The sequence below is a fragment of the Salvia hispanica genome, chromosome 1 (assembly GCF_029641045.1).
Source record: "Salvia hispanica isolate PSC_SH4W2 chromosome 1, Shi_PSC_v1, whole genome shotgun sequence".
NCBI lineage: Eukaryota > Viridiplantae > Streptophyta > Magnoliopsida > Lamiales > Lamiaceae > Salvia > Salvia hispanica.
This window is the reverse complement of record NC_142692.1, coordinates 5,094,711-5,121,895: the sequence shown is the minus strand read 5'-3', so window position 1 is coordinate 5,121,895 and position 27,185 is coordinate 5,094,711. Positions and strand designations below refer to the sequence as shown.

At 35.1% G+C, this 27,185-nt stretch overlaps 2 protein-coding genes across 6 annotated transcripts; both read left to right on the top strand.

Annotated features, from left to right (window-relative positions):
• The first annotated feature begins 4,968 nt into the window (after nt 1-4,968).
• On the top strand, nt 4,969-8,283 carry LOC125219849 (Plastid-lipid associated protein PAP / fibrillin family protein). 5 transcript variants are annotated; one of them, XM_048121932.2, is made up of 4 exons: nt 4,969-5,480; nt 6,223-6,288; nt 6,821-6,967; nt 7,992-8,283. In XM_048121932.2, exons 1-3 carry the CDS (start codon nt 4,993-4,995, stop codon nt 6,918-6,920), a joined length of 654 nt encoding a protein of 217 aa, XP_047977889.1. In that variant the 5' UTR covers nt 4,969-4,992; the 3' UTR covers nt 6,921-6,967; nt 7,992-8,283. The 5 variants fall into 5 exon arrangements, with proteins under 5 accessions (XP_047977889.1, XP_047977888.1, XP_047977887.1 ...); XM_048121931.2 differs by having other exon boundaries at nt 7,980-8,283; XM_048121930.2 differs by lacking the exon at nt 7,992-8,283 and adding an exon at nt 7,660-7,896.
• An 11,019-nt stretch (nt 8,284-19,302) lies between these two features.
• On the top strand, nt 19,303-20,122 carry LOC125219278 (uncharacterized). Its single transcript, XM_048121210.2, has 2 exons — nt 19,303-19,544; nt 19,678-20,122. The coding sequence occupies exons 1-2, from the start codon at nt 19,447-19,449 to the stop codon at nt 19,955-19,957; spliced, it is 378 nt and encodes a 125-aa protein (XP_047977167.1). The 5' UTR covers nt 19,303-19,446; the 3' UTR covers nt 19,958-20,122.
• The last annotated feature ends 7,063 nt before the right edge of the window (nt 20,123-27,185 follow it).

Genomic DNA, 27,185 nt, shown 5'->3' with positions numbered 1-27,185 from the left:
AATCACATATGGGGATGAAATTAATTAAAGATCAAGTACGCAGCAAAGACATTATGGTGACAAAGATATAATCAGAGAACTACCAAGCAGATTTTTCTTTCACTTAGTGAAATGAATGGTAGTTCGATATATCTAGTATCAATACCTGCTTTGTGTATAAGTGGGAGAGTTTTTGGCAGTGGGTATACTCGAAAGCATGTTTTGAGTATAAGTGGGAGATTGTTAGGTTTGGTATACTGAAAAGCATGTTTCGAGCAAGTTTCGCTCGAATAGAATCTTGCTTGTATACGTAAAACTCTATAATCCACTTTTAACCTGATTCAGTATTATTCGAGCAGTCTCGCACGAATAGAATCACTATTATTATTACATTGTGTTTGCTTGTGCATTTATAAGATGTTTTACAAACATTTAAATGCATAAGAAGTAAACAAAGTCTAAGTCTTTTGCTTAGTAGACCGGTTGTGGGCGTCGTCCACTTTAAGGTAACACGGTCAGATCTATGCAATGCTTTGCAAAAGAAAAAGAAGAATTTCACAACCTAGATAGGCTTTGGCTACCTATCGTGAAAGGTTGCAATGTCAGTCCGCATATTTCTAAGCCTTACTGAAATAATTTGACATTGGTGTGGTATAGCACTGAACGGATCTAACAGCAAGACGTGTCTTTATGCTATCTACTGAAAGACTAGGTCTTGATAAAATATTATTTCTTAATCTACATATGTTAGCATTGAGCATACGGTATTGATTATGCACTACTTTGACTTATCAAATGGTGCGGGTTTTTCGCAACCCAATAATCCTGATATATTGGGTAGTGGTGATTAATATCTAGCGGTGCTAGGATTGCTATTATGTTGAAACGTGCACGAGGTGAGTCTCGTTTGATAATGTCCTCAAGAGGAGCTCGAACAAGGTTTTATTATTCGGAAAACTGGCCAGTTGGAGTTTTATTACTCTATGAATAATAAATAAATGATTCTTGCTAAGTCCACTCTTGGAATTAATAAGATATTAATTAATTAAGTCCATAGCAGACATTAATTAATTAATGGACATTTATATCTTAAGCGCGGGAAATAAATAATAAAAGTGGAAACCCGGATTACTTGTAATTTCGGATTTGGATGGGGAGAGTTCAATATTACTTCTGTAGTGGCTGCTCGTAATATTCCAATATAAGCTTGTATTAAATTGTGGGTTCAATTTAATTAGTAAAAAGCTAATTGGGCGAGCCCATATCCAAAACCTTCCATAGATCCCTGTCTGGGCCCAAAAGGAACTTAATATAAATAGGAGAATAAAGGAGACAGAAAAAACACAATTTTCATTACTGAAATTTTCGAAAATATCAGCCCCATCAGCTGTAGGAATTTTCGAATTCCACTCCTTTTCCCAAAAGGATTTCTTCTGTCTTCTTTATTCGAGTCCTAGTGTTTTGATAAGATCAGCCCACCCTGATATCGAGATACAGTTCGGGAACCAGAGAGAAGATCCGTGGTCTAGTATTGAAGATCATCACGTGGAGAAGGCGCGAGCAATCGACGATTCTTTGGAGAATCAAAATCGGTAACTCTAAACCGTAGAATTCATGTTTTAGGATTTACTTTCTTTGAGCATGAATTATTTGCGTTCTAGCATGCAATTATCTGTTTAACATGTGAATTGATTAATCGCATAATCGGTCAAATAGATCCATATCTGATTTATTTGTTTTGTACAAGTCTTCCGCTGTGCAAGGGGCACCAAACCCCATCAGGGGGTTGCCGAGATGACCTCCTGGGGCGATAGGGGGGATCTTCCCCTCGCTGCCCGTTGCGCCCGCTTTTGGCCAACCGGGCGAGGGCGACGAGCAAAGGATGGAGGGGACGGAAACTCCTCAGCATTCGGGGAGAGGTCGTGGGATCCGCCGCTGCTGCCGCTGTAATCGCCGGAATAGTTCAGCCTCTGCTTCTTCGGCCACCCAGCGTCGCATCCCGCCCGGAACTTCTCGGAGTCCTTCAGCACCAGATAGCATTCCCATAAGGTGAACTTATAAATCCCCGGCAAGGGGAACTGACTCTCCGCTATCCTCCGGGCGTCCTCCTCAGTCTGCCCACTAGTCAGCATGCGGAGGGCGTTGGTGTACAACCCCGAAAATCGGCCGACCGCGGCCCTGATGCGTTCCCACCTCTTCCGACACTCCTCCCCGCTGTAGTCCTTTCCGTGCGGGCAGTTCCTCTTGTAGGCTGCTCTAATCTTAGCCCACATGTTGACGCTGGTTGTTCGCAACCAGCGGATCGTCGCAAACCGACAACCACGCCTTGGCCACGCCGACATACTCATCCTCCGCCCACTTCCTCTGCGTGGGGGTGTCGTGAACAGCGGGCTGCGACAACTCGCCGACCACCTTGCCCTTCCCCTTGGTGTTCTTCTTCTTCGGCGCGGCCCGACCCGCTGGAACGGGAGTGTCCGGCTCCCCGATATCGATCTCCATCTCATGCAATGACAAAAGGTCATCACCAGTGAACTACGTCTCCACTTGGGTCGACGTGTGAGACGAAGCCGTCAAAAAATTAAGAGAGGGATGATAGACCGTGTCCCCCCCGGTGACCCCTGCATCCCGGGATGCATACCGGGTTGCATCCCTCCCTGCCATACCGGCATCATCCCCATCATCTGTTGCAGCATCTGCTGCTGCATATGGGGCATACCTCCCCACCCCAGCGTTGCCTGCCTGCCGCTGGCCTGCCTCCCGCCCTGCATCCCCCACTGCACCCCTCTTGCGCTCCCGCCATCAACCCCATCAACTGTTGCCAAGGGACTTTAAACTCTGGGCCCATCTGGCCCCATCCAGATCCCACGGGTACCGTGGGAGTCTGAGATCCACTCGTCGCCGGACTGGACTCGTTGTTGTTGTCCATCGCTCGATGTTGCTCTTGTACAGAAATTTAGAGAGAGAGAAAACTCGTTAAAACAAGTGGTGCAAATGAAAATGAAACTAAAATCGCGTATATATAGGTTTTCAAAAAAAAAATGAAAAATGGGCGCTGGCCGATCGGCACGCCACAATGGCGGCCAGCGCCCTCAAATCGGCGTGCGCTCGCCGGTTTCTTCGCCGATTCGGCGCTGGCCGATTCCAATAGTTCGGCTAGCCGGCTGGCTAGCGACGCGAATCGGCTAGCCGGTGGGCTAGCCGCTATTGGAGATGCTCTTAAGCCTCAGTCGATTCTTCTTCTTTTTTTTTTTCTCTTTTAATTCATTTTTTTATACTCTGTATATACTCCATTCCCCACCAATTATTCACATTTAATCCCATTTTATTTTATCTCACTCTACATTTTACTTTTCTCTAGTCACAATATTTTTAATATTTTTATCAATCTTTTTAGTTTATCTTTTTTTTGTATTTTTTATAAATGTAGGATATTTTCTTTTTAATGAAATTTGTGTTTTATTGAGTTGTCTTTAATTTATTTTTCTTGCTATTTTATTTCATTTTATTTCGCACTAACAATTAAAAGTAAAATACAAAAATAGTGTTGAAATGAAATGAGATAGGCTCTAGGATGAGCTCTCTATTGCAAGGAAATAGGCTCTGTGATGAGTCTGCTGACGTGGCAGAAAAAAATGGAGATAGGCTCTGAAATGGGCTCCGGAGAAGGGCCCTAATTGCTAATGCCCTTAGAATTTACAAACTCTGTAAGCCCTCTTTTTTTTTATTTTACTTTACGCTTTTTCTTTCTGTAATGTTTGATTTACGATTATAATCTTATAAAATGAAATAATTTTTGTATTCGAAATTAACAATTATTAAGTATAAATTGTTTAATCAATTGCTAACTAATTAACAATTTCAAACTAAGACTAAATCTTAGCCATTAGATTAGAAGATCTAGTGGTTGAAATAATGCCACATGGTTTATATTTTTAATTAAAAAAATAATAAATAAAATTAGAGGGTATTAATGTCAATTCCCTCTCATTAAAATCATCTTAAAACTTTAAATTTACGTAATTATCTCGATTTAAATTATTTTTTCACAAAAAATATATCAAATTAAAGATAATTTTATAAGGATTCCAACGAGATCTCAATTGCATATGTTCCGACGACATTCGGATTATGAAATTTGATATTTTTTATTTTAGTTTTCGTAAATGTTGATAACCAAATTTTTAGCAACAAATACATCAAAAAATCTCAATAAAACTATATAAAAATCTCAATAAATATTAGTTGATATTTTCTTGTACTAGTGTTGATATTCTTATGTCATATTGTTGATATTTGTAATACACTATGTTCATATAAAAAAACATTCACGAAAATTATCATATGATAACATAATGACGATATTACCCTTTTGTTGATATTTTGTCTACTATTTATTGAGATTCGCAAGATTTAATCTCATCCACCTATTTTAAAATCTAAAGGTAAAAATTTGGTCTTGATTTGAGATTAGAGTGCTATAAGCATTAGAATATGACCCACTACTCCTATGTGCTAATTTTGAAAGAACCGTGTATGTTTTTACTTATTCAATATTTACCAATATAAAAGGGGTACATTAACCCAAAGGCCAAAACCATTATTAAAAAAAGTCTCCGAAATTGAATGTCAACTAATTTTTATATTGTTGGGTTTGAGTTAAGGAGACATAGCAAGTTAGCAACACATAAACTACACTCCTAAACTAATTAACGTACAATATGAGTTTTACTTTGGTATGAAGAGGTTGTGGCCAGGGTTACAATGGAAATATAACATATCGAATAGTGAGACTAATTAAAAATGATTTTAGCATAGTAGCTAAATATCTTAGCATGCTTAGTGTAATCAAACTCTCATGACTTACCAAAATTTTGCATAAGTTCAAATTTTATTGGACGATAAATAGGTGTCAAATTGTTTTACTTATATGCGAAGAAAAATTATATGGCTAATTCACTATAATATCAATATGGATAAATTAGAGATATTTCTAAAGCAACGAAGGAAGTCCACATGGCTGCCACCTGCATTTTCCTTCCCGCCACTCCCAACTTCTCCCACTCAAGCAGGAGGAGGACCTCCGCCGCAGCGTTCGCGATCCGCTCGTCCCTCACAGGCCAGTCTCAGTCCCCCGCTGCCGCCGCCAAGCGCAACCTCCTCACCCTCATCGCCGGCCAAGAGCGCGGCCTCAAGACCCAATCCAATCCCCAGGCGCTTTCCCAAATAATCGACGCCATCGACTCCCTGGCCGCCGCCGGCCGCGGAAGCGTCACCACAGACGAATCGCTGTCGGACACGTGGCGCTTGCTCTGGACCACCGAGAAGGAGCAGCTATTCATTATTAAAAACGCACAGATTTTCGGCACCGCCGCCGGCGACGTGTTGCAGGTGATCGATGTGGAGAAGAAGACTCTCAACAACGTCATCACGTTCCCTCCCGACGGAGTCTTCTTCGTTCGGTCCGATATTCAGGTTGCTTCCGCTCAAAGAGTCAATTTCCAGTAAGTAGTTCAATTGGACCGTAGAATGTTTAGATCGCATTGATTTTGCCTTCCATTGATTGATTATGAAGTGGTCGTGTTTGATGTTTTCTACATCTGCTTAATTGATCATTGCTCTTTGTCAGACTATGGATTGAGTATCTCAATTGTGTATTAAACTGCTAAGCTAGTGGAGCCGAGGTCCGAGTTCATTATATGTTTTCAATTTCTATTATCGCGTAAGATCAATTGTTTGATTTTTTTTGCGTCTATTTGTGATATAGCCTATGCGTAATATTCCTATTGAGGTAGCTGCGTTATGTGATGTTTCTGTTCACACATTAGGTTCATTTGCAATATGATCGTGCAGTGTTTGAGTTTTGTGGAGTGATCGTGTGAATGGACTACTAAATGCTTCAAACCTCTCTATTGGTAATAATTGAGCAATGCTTCAAACCTCACACATTAGTCACAGTTGTAACTAACTGTGACTCGTTGCTTTCTTGCATTCTTTGAGCAATGAACATAGGTTAGATTAAGGAAAGCATTCGTGGTGTGATCGTGTGAATGGGCTACTTCAAATGTCTCGATAAACTTCATAAGCAGTTGTATTAACTAACTGTGCCTCATAGCTTTTCTTGCATTCTTGAGCAAATATGTTACTACTAGATTAAGGAAAACTTTTGATTTACTACAGATAACTCATGTCGTTTTTGCTTGAATAATTGAAACAATGAATCCATTATTGTTTTGCGATGTGTAGATTTACTAGTGCAGTACTGCGGGGTAAGGGTTGGGAGTTTCCTCTGCCTCCGTTTGGTCAGGGTTGGTAAGTGTGTCTATCCTCTTTCTAAATTGTAAGAATTTAATTAGCTGAACTTGGTATGCCCATACTAATAAAGATGATGTGCTCCTGAGATGTGTTTTAAATTGTCTTCATTCATATTTTCCACACAACATTTCAATGCATTAACAAATGATAACACTCTCCAGAATACACTCAATCAGCTCAGCTTTGCATGAAGCTTTTAGGGGATTTAAACAATATTTAGTACAACCTATGATTTTGCTGTGTGTGAGAAAACGTAAGTCCTCTTAGTTAACTATAGTGGAGATATACCTGGCATAAATAGTCAAATGATTTACATAGAAAACCTCAAAATTATTGACGGTTTCATAAGCAACTAAAATATTTCTCTTCTTGTTATTCTGTTTCAGATAATTTGCTCACCATTTTCTGTTTTAAATCTTTGTTATATACTCAAGTTTCTCAAACTAGGGAATACTATGCTATTCCTGATATGTTGGTGATATTTTATGTATTTAATAAAAAATTGAGATGATTTATATTTCACGTGTAGGTTTGAGACAGTATACATTGATGATGAAATCCGGGTGGTGAAAGACATCAGAAAAGATTATTTGGTTGTTGAGCGTGCACCTTATTCTTGGAAAGAATGATCATGATTCATGAGAGGCTGCTACATCTCTGTCCGGTTCCAAAATCAGTGAGTTCTACAACTTCTTTTATTATTGAGACTGAATTTAGCCGAGTGTAATGCGATTCTCTTAGATGTTGAAGTATGTTTCTATCCATGGTGTGATATCTTTATTGTAAGTTGTACTTTCCAGCTTCCATATCTTACACATGATATCTCTTTCTGCAACTTATTCTACTCGAGATTCTTCCGATCCAATTGACACTTCATGTTGGTTTATCAGGATTTCTTGAAAAGTATAAACCTGTCACGCAGTAGCTCTATATTTCTGGGTGTTAAAAACTTATGACAGTTAAGAACATGTTTTATTGTCGTATCATGCATGCATTGTCAACTTTCAAAAACTGAAACCTAGCCTTTGAGAACCAGGGAGCTGCTTCATTAGCTTTACTGACTCCCATAGCATGCCTTTCCTGCGCCAACTGGGACAGGAATGGATAAGTAGTCCATGAATTGCTGCTAACATATAACAAACACCAATTACTTTCATCATTTTGGATGGTTTATGCCTTATGGGCTAATGAACTCCTGGGTTTCATAGCATGCTGGATCAAATTAAACTATAACTGTGGGAACTAGGGGTCATGCAGAACTTTTTTAGTGTTTTTATGTATGGTGAGGTCAATGTGCTTGACCCATCAAGTGGGAAATATGATCTCAAACTGGGAGAAAATTTGCTCACAACGTCCATTTTTCAGCAGGATTTGTCTTGGCTTGGAGCCCTTTATGTTTGCAAACTGTTAGGGATTGTTGAAGATTGGATTTTATATTCTCAAGGAGCTTCGTGATAGAGTATGACAAATATTTATATCCTCTTGATTCTCATGGTTCCATTGTCCTTGGATGTGGAACTACGCTTTAGAATCTAGCCATGCCTTGTAAATCTTAATATTTCTTTGTTTTCTACTTGCCTATGAGTCTCTCATCTTTTTCTTGTACTGCTTGCGTAACAGTTAGGACAGGTTTTCTGGTAATACAGTTTTATAATACCATATTATGTGCGATCTTTTCTCTGATAAAGGTGAAATTACAGTGAAGATGCGCAAATTATTTTAAGATGGAAAAGAAGGAAGGTCTCCCAGAATTTCGCTTTATCGCTGGACCTACATCTCTGTATCACAGGCTCAAACATGGTTTGAATATTGAAACTTGCCTTTCTAAAATCTTATATGCGATATATGGTCTATGATCGCATGTCTAGTCTGTTACAGAAGCTCCCACTAAATATAACATTTAAACTTTTGGTGAAGCTCACATGGTTTAGTTAAGTGAAGACACAGTACATTTCTAGATCAAAAGTAACTGCAGCACTATGTGAACATGCAGATCTATTCCCAATTTTAACTCTGACATAACAGTAAAAAAAGTTGGAAGAAACAACTAACATAGAAGATGAAAGCATTACTTAGCAATTTACTACAAGTTGCATTCATGAACCTTAGAGCATCCGCAACGCTGCCTCGTTGCGGTCTCGGTCTCGTCTCGACGAGACGAGACGGCATCGAGACAGCGTTGCGGCTCCCGTCTCGTCTCGACGAGACGAGATGTCTCGACGCCCGACGCGTTCGGAAGAGGCCGGCCTCGAGCTGGCGAGACGACGCGCGCGGCCACGTGGCGCGCGCTAAGCGATGGCGTGACGCCCACTCGCCGGCCCGCGAGTGGGCGTCAGAATTATGACGTCATAAATTTTTTTTTTTTTTAAAATTGAAAATTCGAAATTTTTTTTTTGTAAATTTTAATATTTAATTATGTATTTTTAATTATGTATTTTTTAATCATGCATTTTAAAATTTTTTAGGCCTTTAAATTGTAATTTTTATTTTATTTAATTATATTATTTTTTAATTATGTATTTTATAATTATGTATTTTATAATTTTTTAGGCCTTTAAATTGTGATTTTATTTTATTTAATTAAGTGTGTTTTTATTAATTGAATTTGTTGGAAATAAAAATTAAAAAATGAAATTGAATGAATAGTTAAGAGATGGATAAGAGATGGTTAAGAGATGGAGGGATGCAGGTGTTGTCTCTTAGTTAAGAGATGAGCTGAAAAGTACAGTGGGGCCCATGAAGAGTTAAGAGATGAGACGGTTAAGAGACGGATAAGAGACAGCGTTGCGAATGGCCTTATCAGTCACATGCATTACTGTCTCTGGTTTAGTCATCGACCTATATAAGGCGGTGGAGGATGTGAGCCGAAGCGAACCATCTACGAGCATCTGTTAATGCAGCAGCTTTGAGTTTTCTCCTCAGCCGCAGTGTCTCTTAAGTGCAATCCTGCTGTCTGCTTATTTAAGTGATGTTGGCTGTCACTTGTGAGAGATTGGAGTTGCTTCTTGTTTTAATTGTTTATCTTCCAGAATGCATCCATTTTTCCTAGGCCCCAATCTTGCAAGTTGCATTGAATTTAAAGCTGTTTGAGTCAATTGTTTGACAGATTAAAGAAGCTGTCAGCCTTTATGCCCTTTTGCATCTAGCCATTCAATTAATCCAGTTTTATTTCATGGTAAATATTTGATTTTATCTCATCATCCATTTTATAAAAATATTACAGTCTTAGGATAATTGCATAAAAGAACCTACACATTTTAATTCCGTGCGTCAAAATTTTCTGCCAAATGGAGTATGTAAAAAATTTTGGTACGAAATTACCCCTATTGAAACGTTTGTGGTAACTTTTGCAGTTACCCTGGGTATGAGATAATTTTTTTTGATGCATTTAGAAAGGTGCAAATCCATAAAAGGTGAGCAAAGGTCCAACGTACGTAGGAGAATCAAAAGGCAAGCAAAAACAATAGAATAACAACTAACACAAGAAGGCCTACAAACCACAAACGAGAACCAAAGCAACCAAGCAGCAACACTCCAAAGAAGCAACCAAAGAGAGAAGAAGAGATAGAAAAGACAAACCCCGAGCTTCACCAAGCAACAAATCTGCTACTTTAATCTCCGTTCCAACATCTGATATTTCTCAAATCTTCTGTTGATGAGGTGAGTGAGAGTGCAAACCTTGGGCACCAACTTCTAATCCACGAGTGACGGCGCAAGATTAACATTTGCTTCCCGAAGTCCCAAATTGGTTCAAAACCTTGAAATATCATTTTATTCTGAATAAACCAAATCAACCATGATATCACGTAAAACAAAGAGATCCACAACTTTCTGTCAAACATGCGGAAAGGAGTGCCCAACCAAGAAAGGAAGCATGCTACTGGTTCTTTGGGTAAGCAAAATGATATATTCCACCTGTTGCAACAGTAACACCATAGGCTACTAGAGATTCTTCAGCTGAAGAAAATATGTTGTAAGGTCCGGCTTGCATAGAATACTAAAGGTCTAAACGATGGAACAAAATTACCTTTTATTTATTACTCCATCCGTCCCATGTTACTCGCACTTTTCATTTTAGGCTGTAAATTTGGGATTTATTTTTAATATAATTAAATTAGAATTTTAAGTGTAATGAGACATAACTTAATAAATGAGCTTTTAACTTAATCTAACATATCAATTATACATTAATTTCAGTTTAAACTAGAAATAATGTAAATAGTTTGAGACGAGCCGAAATAGAATAGTGTAAGTAACATGGGACGGAGGGAGTATTTAGTTCAAGGATCTAGAATATCAAAGATACCATTCAAAGGATTATATACTGGATTTATCCAACATTCTTTTTCAATGCTAAAGGAGATCAACATCGAGAGAGAAGCTAAGTTCATCATCGTAACGTGTCAAAATCTTTGAACTAAATAGCGAAAATGATTGCAAATGTATCAGAATAAAAAACAATGCACAAGTTGCAAGCCAAGTATGGTTTTGGTAGCACAAATACCAATCTAGCAATTAGTGAGCCCCCCATTCACATGGATTGTAGGGAACCCTATTGATTGTGAAGATTCACATTATGGAATTTTGGTGGGTACATGCCCTTATCAACAATTACTTTTTGTTTGTTGAAGATTTATTTTGTTTATTTTCACAAATCAATTTGGTCCACTATTTTCTTGATAGTGTGATGCTTCTTTTCCATAAATTCATTTGATGCAAAAGACTATAAAGAATAACTGAACTGATAGATTATTAAAAAAACCCTAATTCTTTGAAATGAAAATAGTAGGAGTATTTAAAATCAATATTGCAGTCGAAAACGAAAACTAGGATTTCTAAGCTCGAGTCGCAAGCACCGTGCGAATTTCAAGTCATTTTGGCACGGCATCACCATTTATCCCGGAATTCACTAATCACCCCTTGTTGCCCAATTTCTTCTAGGTATACGGTCATGTTATATTTTCTTAGTTCGTTAGCCTCGACAGACCGTCATCATGCATCCCTTTAATTTACGCCCCTTAGACTGAAGAAAAGAAGAAATAGCGAGAAATTGAAATCCCGACTATATATGGAATTTTTTGTAGTTAATTGAATAGAATATGAAATGCATGTAGACATGTATGAAATCATTTAATAAATCCGGTTTGATATGATCTGATATAAGCAAGCTTTTCGAGTGATCAATTATTAAGGAATCAGGGGCATAAAATTGGCGTCGGCAATATTTCAAAAGAAATGTAGATAAATGAAATGATTGTGTTTTGTATTCTATTTGTCGGTACAAGTATACAAATATCTTGAATAGTACTAGTACAATTTTGGTGCACAAGTTGGCGAGCAAAAAAGTAATTTGCAGACTTAGGAAAAAAAGAAATTAATAATTGTACTATAGAGTCAGTGGGGCTTGAGATCTAAAGTGGTCCCTACGAATTAAAATGGCACATGTGGAAAGGATAATAAAAATATTAGATGAATTTAATGAATAACTATAAAGTAGAATTGAGTGTGGGGAGTGCACTTCTTTAAGGAAACAGCCCTCCAACCTAAGCATAAAGTTGATTTGTACTCTTCTCTTTTCCTATGTTATGGACACAGTATCTTGTGCTAGGCACCTAGCTAGTCAATTACTCTATTTTTCACATAAAACGAAAAGTTAAATATTTTCAATTGTAAAATTGCACATATTCAATTTCAATCTTGCCATTCAAGTTCATGAGATAAGATGATTCCCAAAAATTCAACGTGCAAAATTCAAGTGATACATCAAGCTCTAAATGTTGACATGATTTTTTATACGTATATGTAGGTCTTCTACTAATAGAATACTAGTACTATCTAATATGGTCATGCTTTATTAATAATACTACTAATAAAGTAGATAATATATGCTTAAAAAGTTTAATGTGTCCTTTGGTGGTGCTTTTTCCCTAAATTATGTAGGCAGGTAAAATAAAGAATAAATGCAACGTTGATTTATGCAGTAATTAAAGAATCAAATTTCATTGGAAGTTCATCAGCCATTCTTTACAATTTAAGAATAATTAGCTATCGCTAATACTTTTCCAAGTAACAACAGAATATATTTATGTGAATAAAATTTGATTCTGTGCATAAAACGTGGTTAACATAATGCCCAATTATTATATATTCTGATTGGATCTTTGTGGAATAATAATATCATTGAAATAGTACAAATATTACTATGGAGTACTATATTATATTGTCTATAAAAGCTTGATATTATGAAAATGGTGTTTTATTTTTCCCGTTCACATCAATTTGATAATAATCCTATTTATTTATATATTATAATCATTTTATGAGGTATTTTAAGGAAATGAGCAATCTATTTTTACATGATATCAAAGCAGGCTCAAGTTGATATAAACCTCTATGTATGTACCTATTAAAAGAAGGATGTAATATGCCAATTTATTTTATCTTACTATTATTTACTTATTGTCAATAAATAAACATGAACATAGATTACAATCTAACAACACTTAATTTTAGTTAAAAACTGAAAATAGGCAGTACTCATTTTTTAGCCCGTTAGCTAAGAGTGTCCACGATAGGAGTGGACACTCTCCCCACAGCCTCCCCACCGCCGCGGCTCGCCGTTCCACGCAATAGGGCGCCGCGCCCAACCCCTTCTCTCTCAGCCGCGGGCTGCCCGACTAGTTGGGCGCCTCATGTCCACCGCCCATCGCCGATTTTCAACCGGCCCTCACTATAGGGAGGCGCGGCGGCCGCCGTGTCCTCCCTATTGTGGACACCCTAAAATATGTTCATTGAAAAAGAGGTGATATTCGTATCTTCTAATAGAATATCTAAAAATGGTAATGCATCATTAATTTCTAATCTCACAAGTTGAGGTGACTTGGTTAATATGGATTTGCCAATAAAGTTGACATTTTGATTTAAAAAAGTCGGAAATGAAATTGTAGGTTACTCGCACGTTGTAAACTAAAAAAATAGCACTACTAGAGTATTATATATGTGTACTGAAATAGGAAATGTGGTTAAAAAACCTACGTATTTTCACAAAAATTTAATATTTCCATAACCATAAAAAGTACCCTTAAAAATTATCAATTTTTCGAATCGTGCGAATTTTCCACACTAAATTTTTCGACATAAAATTTACTTATATAGAATGGCGACACTAATTCCAGAACATCCATATCATCACCAGTGTCAATCTCCACAAGATGGGACGTAACTTCAACTATTATCCATATGTTTTTTGGTATTCCATGTAAGGCAAAATTTCTACTCAAAAAATTTAGTGTGGAAATCCATACAATTTGAAAAGCTCATGATTTTTAAAACCAATTTTAAAGATTATGATAATTATCAGATTTTTATGAAAGTTTATGATTTTTCTGACCAATTTTTCACTGAAATATTCGTCATAATACTTATCACCGAAGTACAACGACTGATTGAAAATTTTAATGTCGTAGGCACTGTTATAAATTGTAAGACCCTCCGTCCCATTACAAGTGAGACGCTCCAAATTTGACGTTGTTTTGCAAAAATGATAATAAATAGTTAGAGTTGAGATAAAGTAAAGTAAGTAAGATAATAATTTATATACGACTCTCTTCTATATTATTCTTTCTCTTACTTTATTTTTTCTCCACTTTAATTATTTATTATCATCTTCCCAAAACAACGGCAAAAAAAAATGCCTTACTTATAGTATGATATATGTGAAAACTTGGAGATATTATTCTCATAAAGAAGAAAACAAATAACACTGAGATGAATTAAATTTAATAAAGTACTAACATAATATATAGTATATATAGATAGAGGTGAGGGCTAGGAGGTGAGAATTCAATTCAATTACTCCTATTATGTGTGTACATATATAATGCCATCCGCTCCACCAACTCAGCTCAGCTATGGAATGACATATTAATTGTTGAATGAATATGAGATATATAGTAATAGCCAAAATGGGTGGGGGTTCCAAGGGTCCCCCATCCCCCTTCGTAGGTCCGTCTCTGGATACAATACTACCTTTTGGTATGCCGGAATTTTTCGGCATACCAAATTTCGGTAACGTATTATTTTACAAATATATTTATAATATATACTCCATATAAATATATTTGGTATTCACAATATATACCATTTTGACGGTATATATTGAAGTCAATATATACACGTTGTACTGTAAATTACGGTATGTACCGTGATACACGATACTATATAAATATTTGGTACGCTGTGGCATATGAATGTTCGTATCCTTATCATACTAAAATCTTTCGGCATGATATACAATCGTATCAAAAATCACAGTATATCAAAAAAAATTTATCATTTTTAATATTTTTCGATATGATAATTGACATATTGATATTTTGGTACGATTACCACCTCTAAATGTAAGTAGTACTCCTATTATGCATCACTTATTAAACAACAAAATTTGATGCAAGCAAACACAACACATGGAGGCCCACAAAATTCTGTGCCCCACTGGTTTCCATGCGATTAACCCTTACAAGTAGACAAACAGAACATATCCCACAAACTCCTAAATTATAGTTCACTCCTCAGCAATTAGTAATATCAAACCTTAATTAATTTTCTGCAGAAAGTGGCTGTATCATTGCAACTTGCATCCCTTTGAGTGACTTCCAAGGCTAAGGGAAAGTGGTTCATCAATTAAACATTAATGTGGAAGAGAAGTGCAAAGTCAATCCTACATATGAGATGTCACAACCATGTTATTTTTTTCCCATTCTCTTCATTCTTCACCACTCATATAGTTTTTATCTTATCAGTGCATGTTGCATGTATAAAGATTTTTTAGTATCATAACATTCACAATTGAGACTAAGTCTCTTCCTTTTCCTTGAATTATTCATGAACCATATCAATTTAAACAACCATAAAAGATGGCATTGACAATTGCCTTTCTCCTACCACTATTCAGAATCCCATCTCCTTTTCGTTCATATAATTTGTAATTATACATATTTATTTATATATTCTGACAAGATTGATACATGAATGATTTGAAAAGTAAAAAGCATATAAAAAATGGTTCAAAGAGGAAAAAAAATTGGTGGTAGGAACCATGGTTATAAAAGTAGAAATGTGCCTCTTTTGTCACTAGATCAATGCATCTTTTAGGTATTAAAACAATACAAAAACTTATATAAAAATACAAAAGAAATCTTGAAAAAATGAAAAAGAATTTGTGTCCTTCATCATATTAAGGTCAGTAAAAGCTAAAAGTAATTATGGTGTGTAAACAACTCGGAATTATAATTAAGTTAACTTGTAACAGTCGAATAATTTTAGCTAGCTAGATAGGAATGAAATTTGATAAATTAAGAAAAATAATCTATTCATTTATTTGAAATTACAGTGAAAATGAACAAATTGAGTTTTAGTTATTTATGAAAATTGTAAAACTAAAATATTAATAAGAATGTTTAATAGTCTATTAAAATAAAAATACATGTATAAAATAACATAGTGCATTGACTCAACTTATGTAAAGTAGCATAGTGCTTATTAAGATTTCCATTTAAACATGGATTGATTTTAGGAAGAAACATAGGCTTGCCCACGAATTTTTATTTTAGATCCTCAATTAAAAAAAGAAGAAGATCTCAAAGTTGGAAAACAATTAGTAATTTAGTAGGAGTAGTACTTATTTTCAAAAGGTTAATAAGGAGATGCGTATCTACATATGTCGTATCAAATCTTTCATGATTTTCATTACCATATTTATAGTCTGAAATTATTCTTAATTTCAAATCATGCCGCATAATCATGTCATTATCAAAATCTCTCAATAAGATGGCAACATCAATAAATATTTGTTCACTATTAATTAAACCGAACATTAAGGAGAGGAAAAATAAATAAATTTATTCTCTATTCTCTAATGGAAGTACTCGAAAATGCCTAATTTCTTGTCATAATGATGGTGTTGTCGACCACCATACTTAAAAAAATTTTATAGTGAAGACATAAAATTATGATTGTATAAATAACGCTATCTCCCTCTCCTACCGATAATCATGTTTTTCTATTTTAATTCATTTATTTTTTAAAATTGACTCTGTCATAAAATGAAATACGGAGTAGTATAATTTTTTGTTACAAATAATCTTACCATAAAATATCTTATAAAATGACAAAATGATAATAAACACATTCCAACTATGTGAAGGGACTGAAGTCGACGGGTTTTTTCCATTTGAGGATAAATCGCAGTTTACCTTTAATCTCCATACCTCTTGCTTTATTGAAAAGACTATGAAACGTACTTTCACTTCAGCGCGTTTAGCACACCGTACACAAAACACGACTTTTTTTCATTTTGATTAGTGTATTAGTACTACTTAATTAACAATAAATGCTGTTAGCATTCCAGTTTAGAATTTCAATACTACTATTATCTATTTCATCATAGTTTTCGAAGGCTCTGGGTCCGTTTTGATTGTAATTATGTGAATAATTAATGTAAGGGAAAAAGTTAGGCGGATTTTGTGTGTATTTATTTTCATTAAATCTTGACTTATCACTCAAATATTAATTACATGCTAAACATATTTATTTGAATATTAACGTTTTATATCTTGTGATAGTTATTGAGAGCGAGGACCATTGCACATTTGGAAGTGATAAATCACGAATTTATCATTAATTAACATTTGTCGTAAACTCAGGCGCAAATTACATCACATGCATGTATATTGATGGTCATAATCATATGTTGCACCGCTTGTTTGTATTAAACCTGATTTGATCCCAATTATTGCGATCATAACATCTATATCAACAACAAATTTAAAATAGCTCAATAATAATATGTAAGTGACATATTATAATTACTAGTATCACACCCGTGCGTTGCACGATCTATTCGATTTTCCTAGTACTTATTTTATATTGTGAAATAATTTTCGAATTGATACACATATCATGATATGAAATCTAAAAGCATAAAATATATACTACATATTTATTATATAAATATATAAAATATCTGCAGTTGAATATTAATTTTACTTAGATTCAAAATATTCTACAAATGTAGAATAATTTATAAATCTTTTATCACTATAATGAATTTATAAACAGTACAAATTTTCAAAAAATATACTTAAATCTTTGTGACTATAATTATCATGTACAATCACACCATTATATACTTATTTAAACATTAATTTTAAAATTAAGACGTCTTAATTTTTTTTCTTATACTTAAATAACATAACTATTTCCAACAATTTATTTTATTTGCTTAACAAAATTTAGGATATATGTTTAAAAAGCTATATATCATGAAATCAACAAAAGCCACAAAATTGTTAATGATAATTAATAAATTATGTTATAGAAATAAAATATAATTGAGCGAAAAAAATGATTAAAATTAAAATACTATTAGACAAAAATTTCATTTCATATTGTGACTTACTACGATACAAACTATACAAAATTAGGTAGAGAATAAAACTATTAGACAAATTATCAATACATCAATACAAAAATTATTTTATAAATACATAATGGATCACCACAAAATAACAAACCTATGGTAAATACCGATATTGTACATGTATATAATTCGTACCATAAATTATAAAACCTACTAAAACATAAGATGATTAAATCAATACATTAATATGGTAGAACACAAATAAATCAAATAATCAACCATCCATTCCTATACTAAATATAGAAGAATCCAACACCTGCATGCTAATTACCAGAAAGATTTGCCGGACATCGAATGATGCCACCAATACCTCATCTTCCATTCAGATTTCTACATATCTTCTACATAATCAATTTAAACAGGGAAACATCAAAATAAATCTCTACGGTTGACTATCCTACATCCTCCAACACCACACATCAAAACTTTATAAAAGAAGAATCCTAATAAAACTAACCCCTAAAAGATAATTAAACATAGAGATAGTAAGACTGATATATCATGGATGTTTTTTGACAAAATAATGTGTTAATTACATCATTTTTTTGTGCAAGATCAATCGATGAAAAAGCTACAAACTCACGGCAGAAAAAGGTAATTTGAAACATACTATGGATACTCCCCTTTTATAGCCTTCATCTACATAAATAAATATTCAATATGATTGTATCATTTATTATTTAAAAACACACCATTATTTAGTGAGAAAAGCGTTTAAAAAACGCTTACAACCATTTTCATTCATATTTAAATTTTAGATATAATCGGTTATTCAAAATTTTAACGTACATATTAACGTTTGAAAGTTAATTCTGAGTCCAAGGAGATCAATATCTAAAAGGAAAATGGAGCTACACAATCATAGAGGCAACTAATAGCAAAAGATTAATACGGAGTAACACTTTGCAAGGATAAACGGCTTAATTAATTAGTTTATCTAAACGGTTAACATATTTAATGTCCATATAATATAATTAACATCCAAATCTCGCCTAATGATAAAAATCAAACTATAATATATTTGCATTTATATCCCTTATATCAAATAATTATTCAAAACACCCCAAAACTCGCCTTTTATATATTGATAGATTAATAAAATATTAAAATATCACAGTATATTAAAACGCTAATAAATTATACCCTATGGATTACAATGTTATTACGGATGGACTTAAAAAGATTTTTTTATTAGAAGATTATTATGTTTATAAAATTGACCAGGTAATGCTCTTGATTAATGATGCTATTAATAATAATATTATTATTATTATTATATCTAAAAAGTAAAGGAATTGTGGTTCACGCGCCGGCGAGGAGTTTGGGGGGAAAAGGCAACAATAGAAAAAGATGGCCGTAGAGATTGAAGTGGAGGCATCGGAGTAGGGATAAAACTGTCATTTTCCACTCATACAAATTTCTCTCTAACTGAAAACGACTGCAAGCAACCTGTGGTTTACCTGTATCTCTCTATATATGTACGTATATATCTCTGTCACACACATATATTGTATACTATATATTTGTGTGCGTGTGCTGCACATATATATGAGACTTGAACACACAAACACACACCACTTATCTATCCCCTTCTTCTTCTCTCTGTGGCTTTAATTTCATCTGTGGCGGCCAGACTTTCTCGATTCTCGTTCCAATCCCATCGAAACGACAAAAAAATGGTGGATCTCCAGACTGTGTGTTGTATGTGCGGCGATGTGGGGTTCCCGGACAAGCTCTTCCGCTGCTCCAAGTGCCGCAACCGCTCCCAGCACTCGTAATCACTCTTCTCTCTCTCTCTCTCTCTAAGCATTTCTTCATACAATTGGCATGCGATCATCATCAATTCATCACCCAATTCATATTCATAAATTCGATTTTGTTATTGAATCGGATCAATCAATCCACAGGTACTGCAGCAACTACTACACCGAATTGGCGGAGGCGATCGAGATCTGCGATTGGTGCCAACACGAGCAAAGGAATCCGTCGTCGTCGTCGTCATCATCGAGGCACGGGAATTCGACGCCTAGGAATACCAAGCATGCAAATGAAGCCAGGTCGGCCTACTCCGGCGACAAAATCAAGCACCAAAGGACCGACGAAGCGCCGGACAAACCCGCCGGAAAAGCCCCCTCGCCGCGCCCCTCCGCCCGCAGGTACAAGCTTCTCAAGGATGTAATGTGCTGAAAATAAGTGGACCCCAAATTAGGAAATAAATATCCTTGTTGTCTCTATATATAATAATGATATTAAAAATTATAAGCTGGTATTAGTATGTTATTATGGTTGTAAGTTGTTTTCCAAGTGTTATTTTGACTTAAATGAGTTTTACTATGGCTTTATATTTTCTCATATTTCAAGAATATTAGTAGTAGTAATTAGTACTCCATGTTATTATTATATGTGGAAATGTAACATTATATCTTGTGTTAGAATGCTCTTCTTATTTCATTCAAGTTTCAACCTCAAATATATATGCCTCCTTGTAGTGGATATATATAGCCTTTATATTTCATGCACCATTTTGGGCACACCATTTAAATTCCATATGTTTTCAATGCATATAATTGGAGTAATCAATGCACAATTCCAATAACAAAGAATAATGTAACTAAATTAGAAATGGAAAGAACTAGCTAGCCATAATATGCTCAACTATCATTTTTATGATAAAATAAGTGCTCGAACCACAAATAAATGAGCAAGTCAGGATACAAATCAGTCAACGATGCAAAAAACCCTAAGAAAGTAAAAACCAACAAAAAGTATAAAAAAAAAACAAGGCACGAGCAAAACAGACACCCAAACCAACATGATCGGACTAAACGAAATAACAAACGCAACACCAAACTAAACAACAAGTGCATCACCGTAAACTCCAACTTTGGTTACTTTGAGCAGCTCAATTATTACATATTCATAATTTAAGAGTGATTATATGAATAATAGATTTGAATTTATGTAAACAATCTTACGTGCATTCTCATAAATTTAGAAAAATACTCTGTGACTAATTATAATATAAATAAATAGCACTAGCTTTCACTAATAAGGAGTGAGGGAATTGAATGCGATTGGGATTTGAGTTCTTTTTCCCCCAAAACGAAATTCATAGTACCCTAAAGCTGCTGCCTTTATTAGAATTAGTTAAAAGTATAATATGACTCTATCCTTTATTGTTCTACCTTTTTGAGAAATTATTAAAAACATTTATCCTCCAATTTTTTTAACTACTATAAACTTATGCAGGAAGGTAGTTTCGTTGCGTAGATGATCTGCCTTTAATTTAGTATGAACTCAATTATTTTATGACAAGTGTGATGGTGATGTGATATAGAAAATGTGCATAACATTGTGAAGGGACAAAGTAAGTAAAATTTGTTTGTTTTCTTATGATTTAGAATTGTTTCGATTTTTACAAAAAAATTTATTCTAACGTAGCTTAGAATGATTGCCAATTTGATTGACTCCTGAGATGACAATAATTTCCTTGATTTGTAACTGTCATGACTGTCCTATCTCGTTTTGTTTAGTTGATTTTACCCCCTCACCATAAAATACCAAAAAAAGGGAAATTCAAATAATACTAGTAAAAGGAAATTATAATTAAGTACCTTAATAGCATCCGCAATGGTGCTTAGGCCAACAATAGGCCAGCCATTTTCTCCCCTGCCACATCAGCAACACTAAAAATACCACCTGCCACATCAGATTTAGGCCAGCCATAGGCCAGCCGCAGTAAAAACAATTCAAAATATACTACATTTACGGAATTAAAATTACGATTAAAATACGGAATTAAATGTACGACACATATACGGGAAAATTCATTAATTGCATTAAAAAAAGTTACATAGATAAAAAAAAATTACATGCATAATAAAGAAAAAAAACTATCGCCGTGCAATCCTCCGTGCCCACAACTCTTCAATTATATCCTTTTGGAGTTGAATATGAGCATCCACTTGGCGCATGTTGGCAAATTCCTTGAGTCGGCAGGCTTCATCGAGAGGTACCCCCTGTCGTACACTAGGGGTGGCCGTTCCGTGGCTTGGACCGGCTTCATCGTCACTGACCCAACTAGTCAGTTGTACGCCTTCGTCTTCGACGATCATGTTGTGCAGGATAATGTAGGGGTATATTATCTCGGAAACGCATCCGACATCCCACAAACGCGTTGGGCCCTTAATTGCCGCCCATCGAGACTGGAGCACACCAAATGCGCGCTCCACGTCCTTGCGCGCCGACTCCTGTCGTTGCGCAAAGTAGGCCTTCTTTTCATCACTTGTTTGTCGGATCGTCTTCACAAAGACCGGCCACCGAGGGTATATCCCATCCGCCAAGTAGTAGCCCATATCATGCCGGTTGCCGTTGGCCACAAAAGAGACGGCTGGACCGACGCCCTGGCACTTCTCGTTAAAGAGGGGAGACGAGTTCAGGACGTTGAGGTCGTTGTTCGACCCGGCCACCCCAAAATACGCATGCCAGATCCACAGCCGGTAATCAGCTACGGCCTCGAGGATTATCGTGGGGTTCTTTGACTTGTAGCCGGTCGTGTAGGCCCCCTTCCAGGCAGTCAGACAGTTCTTCCACTCCTAATGCATACAGTCTATGCTGCCTAACATCCCGGGGAACCCATGCTTCTCCCCGTGCATCTGCATCAAATTCTGACAATCTTCGGGAGTAGGGCTTCGAAGGTACTGCTCACCGAAAATGCTGATCACGCCCCCACATAACTCCTTCAGACATTTCAGGGCTGACGACTCACCGATGTGGAGGTAATCATCCCACATGTCTGCCGCGCCTCCGTAGGCCAACTGCCTAATTGCCGCCGTGCACTTTTGGATAGGGGTGTGGCCGGGTCTGCCAGCCGCATCGTGCCTGAAGCGGAAACACAGATATTGACGCTCCAATGCCCCAACGATGCGCATAAACAACTCCCTGCGCATTCTAAAACGCCGCCGGAACATGTTCGCGGGAAACCGCGGGTACTCTGCAAAGTAGTCCTCGTACAGCCGCTGATGTGCAGCTACGTGATCCCGATCAATCACTGCTCGGTGGTGGACAACTCGTGGAGGGCGAGGTATTGCCTGCCGTTCCACCATACACATGTACCGCTCCATCCCGCGGTTCATGTAGGCCTCCATAGCCTCGTTCATCCTTCGTTCGTACTCCTCAGGATCCCCACCACTACCACTACCGCTATCACCCGCGTTACTCATCGCTCGATGATGCTCTTGTACAGAAAGTTAGAGAGAGAAAAATCGTTAAAACAAGTGGTGCAAATGAAAATGAAACGAAAATCGCGTTTATATATGATTTTAAAAAAAAAAAAAAAAAAATCAAAATTCGGCGCTGGCCGATCGCTGGCCGATCGGGCCGCCACAATGGCGGCTAGCCGATCGGCCAGCGCTTCGGCCAGCGACGAGCGATTGGCCAGCCCACGCCGATCCGCTCGCCGATTTCGTGTTTGCCGATTGCAATGGTTCGGCTAGCGCGACGAATCGGCTAGCCGGTCGCTAGCCGACCATTGCGGATGCTCTAATATCTTCCTTCCAATTTTGACAAGTTTGTAGCATGACTCATTTTACACTGATTCTACTTTAACTGGTAATAGTATTTTTTTCACTAGAATTCTAAGGAGGGAAATACTCCTATAATTTATTTCTTTTTCCAAGTTTTATTTTGGATAAAAATATTACAGCTCCAATGTTTACTAGTAGTATATATTTCAATGCTAACCATCACTGTCTACAATTATATAAACCATTCAAAGTCTCATTCAAAATTTAGCTAAATAATGGGATGTTATCAAAATAATGATGAATGAATCAAGACAACATTAATACTTTGTACTCATAAATATTAGTAGTACAAAAGGAAAAACATGAGACAGAACAGTTGTGGGAACTGTTTAAAGAAGACAGTCAGACTTTGTTGTAAGTTCGAATTCAATAATTTTAACTGTAAATCGTTCAATTTTGCTACCAAACAAAAATCCTAGAGATATGACTTCTGAGGCCATATGCAAAATTGCTTCTTTTTTTTTATTTGCCTTTTTCCATGTTTGAAAGCAACAAGACATGTAGCTCTTAATTAACACGATTTTAACTAATGTATACTTTTAGTCACAAATGAAGGCTATCTCATTATTTAATTTAGTCTTATCGATGTGTAGTCAATGCATGAAGTTGACATGTATCTGAATTAAGTACTACGTTGAAGGAGTTGTTTAGTACTCCATCTTTAACGTATGTTTAACACACGAATATTATATACCCAATATGCCAAATGAACGGAAATTTGATTAAAATTTTGTCAATTTTTTAACTTTATAGATCACTTGAAAAAAACAATGACAAATTGATTTATTTGCAATTATCAGATGACCAAAAGAATTGGTCGCATCCGGTTTATTATTTTTGGGTGTCCCAATTTAGGAGTCACTGTTGGAATATTCTATAAATGGTATTCGGCCCACATTCCACTATCAGATAACTCAGTTTTTTTGAGATATGAACGACATCATTTGATCATCAGCTACGTCATCCATATAAGATATCACGAACGTCATATTTACACTTTTTTCCAAAGATTTCACCATAGAATAGTTATAAATAAATTCAAACTTTATAAGTAATATTTTTATAGCTGATATTTGAAGTTAACGAGGTAGATCGAAATGTGATGTAACTTAAAGCAGTTTTCATTGACAGCGAAGGTTTATGCAAATTAATGTAGATTGGGCAGAAAGTATATTCAAAATAACATTATAGCAATTTTGAAAATATGCATAGACCCACAAAAGGACATTATAATCTAAATAGCATTATCAAAATTTGAAAATATAAAAATATAGACGCACTAACACGGTAACACCACATATAAATGTGAAACCAGTACTGAACCCCATTTACTAGGACTTTCGATAGCGTGGGGACAATTTCGTATTATCACTCAATGCGCTGCGCTTCTGGATAAAGACGCATGACACGTGGCGCCGATATCTTTTAAACATGCGTCGGATAAATTATTTTGGAGGGAGGGAACTGTGAAAGGGACATGTTTGGAATTTTAATTTTCTAATGAGATGCTCCCTTAGTCTCACAAAATATATTTTATTTTATTATTTTTATTCGTCCAATAAAATTTATCCTAATCGAAAATTTTCAAAAATAGATGTTAACCACGTCTCTTAACTACATCCCTTAATCTCCTCAGTAGGACCTTTGTTTCCCAACTCAATTAATAATGAAATGAGGGAGTACGAGTTTTTGTCAAATTTTGGTCACTCATATTATCTTTGAAATTGGAATATTAAATTATGAACTTTCAGTTTCTCTTAATTATTTCATTCATGTACAGATCAACATCTTTTAGTGATGTTAAAAATGATAATGTTTCGATATAATAGAAAAAGAAAAAAAAGGTCGATTTAATGAATGGCATCATTTTAAACATCATTAAAAGAGGACATTTTGATAATGAATGAGACAATAGAGTTAATAGAAATTGCATGAATCTAGCTGCATAATTTAAATGGCTCTCATTTTTTTAATTTAATTCAAATGCTTCTCATAAATAAGGTTTATGAAAGTTTGTAAAATTATATTTTATGATTAAATATATAATTGTGTTTAGTTCATAGATAGATTAATTATAGATGAATAATTATATAATAAGTAGTGATAGCCGCCCCTCCTACTTAAAATAATGTCACAAATTAAGCATAAATAATTAGTCATAACAATTTAACTGACACCTTATTATATTCTTGTTATAGTTTTGATTTAAATGAAAACTGATTCTGTTTTTTTTTTTCTAGTGGTTTATTAAACATTAAATCACCTATAAAGATAGTATGACCATGTACCTCATTTTAAATTCAAATGATCTTTTTTTTTTCTGGAATAAATAGAAACTGTAATACTAGTATTATTGTAAAAATTCCTGGTCAGCAGTCAGCACTATATGGCTTTAACCGATTACTTTTATTCTAAAATTCCGTATTTAATTAATTCTGGAATTATGTCAACTGTGTTATTGATTGAGAAGAAATATGGAATATCTACAGATTTGAGTGAGCGAGAGTTTTAAAAAATAGGACTACTTAGTAAATGTACTTTTAAACTCATTTATTCTAATTAATAATTAAAGATATACCTACCTAAATATACATATTACAATTATTGATAAAATAAATAATCGGATATTTAATTTTATTACTAGTTTTTAGTATAAACTTTTGCTTAAGTAGATGATTATTTTTTTAAAAAAATCGAAAAATAGTAGTATGCTGAACTTGGTTACTTGGGTTCGGCTAATATATGGGATTGGGTCAACCGAATTCCCAAATACAAATATAAAATTATAAGCGTCTGCGAAGGCCCATTGTTATTGCTTCATACTTATTGGATTCTTTTTTAGGTTCTCATTTTTGTTTCATATCTGCACTTTTTCTTTCATATATAGTTCTAATACACCAATTATATTTGTGTTCTTTATCATTCGTGTGTTGAGATATGTACTTTTTCCAGAGTTTTCTGCAAATTTTGATCTCCGAAGGATTACTATAAATAAAAGATGGATTTCACAAAATTGCGATTTTATTTCAGTAAAGGTAATTTTTTTATCATCTTTGTTCCAATAAATCTTTAAAAATCAGTCGGAACGATAACATATACACATGATTCCTCGATTTTCATATCATATATGACTTCACCAACAAAATCTGCAATGAGAAAAATAAGAAGAAATTCAATTTTTATTTATTTTAAAATAGGCTAGAATTTGATCAAATATTATGATTTTCTTAATAATTTATTCAAACAAAAAGTAAAGTAAACTACACCTTAAAAAAATGACCACTGCATCGAGGTAGTGCAAAAGAAACAGTGTTATATAATGCTTCAGAATGGTCCCCTTATAAATTTGCAATATGATTCTCTCTCTTATAATAGAATACAGCATGGTATTGTGTTTCATTAAAAGAAACAGTGTGGTTTACGATGAACAAGATCCTCAAGGTGTAGGCTAATTACACGTGTCCTAACCCCAACTATTTATTCCTTTGTTATAGAGATTAGCTGATAAAATCACTAAAAACTAGAATTGTGGCTGAAAATTGTAATGAGGAAATCAAAATATGGAGTATTAGTTTGCCACTTATATGACTTGGAGAGAGAGGAAATAAAGGTACAGTTTTTAAATAATTTTTTTAAAGACCAATATATAAATATATAGCCCTACTTAAAAGTTTTATACAAATAACAACCGAGATACTACTACAAAATTACTCAAAGCAATAATTTAAAAAGCTATAGTAAGAAACATAAATGTTGTCTATTGTTTGGGAGTATGTGATTGTCCCCCAATTTCCATCAAAAAGAGGAAGTTGGCTCAAAATCCGAGCTAC

What these genes read in the sequence shown, in the direction of transcription:
- LOC125219849 (XM_048121932.2), top strand. Translation starts at nt 4,993, where the DNA reads ATGGCTGCCACCTGCATTTTCCTTCCCGCCACTCCCAACTTCTCCCAC. An exon ending in GCTCAAAGAGTCAATTTCCA is followed by an intron (nt 5,481 to 6,222) that starts GTAAGTAGTTCA and finishes TGCGATGTGTAG; the next exon opens with ATTTACTAGTGCAGTACTGC. An exon ending in CCTCCGTTTGGTCAGGGTTG is followed by an intron (nt 6,289 to 6,820) that starts GTAAGTGTGTCT and finishes TTTCACGTGTAG; the next exon opens with GTTTGAGACAGTATACATTG.
- LOC125219278 (XM_048121210.2), top strand. Translation starts at nt 19,447, where the DNA reads ATGGTGGATCTCCAGACTGTGTGTTGTATGTGCGGCGATGTGGGGTTC. An exon ending in CGCAACCGCTCCCAGCACTC is followed by an intron (nt 19,545 to 19,677) that starts GTAATCACTCTT and finishes ATCAATCCACAG; the next exon opens with GTACTGCAGCAACTACTACA.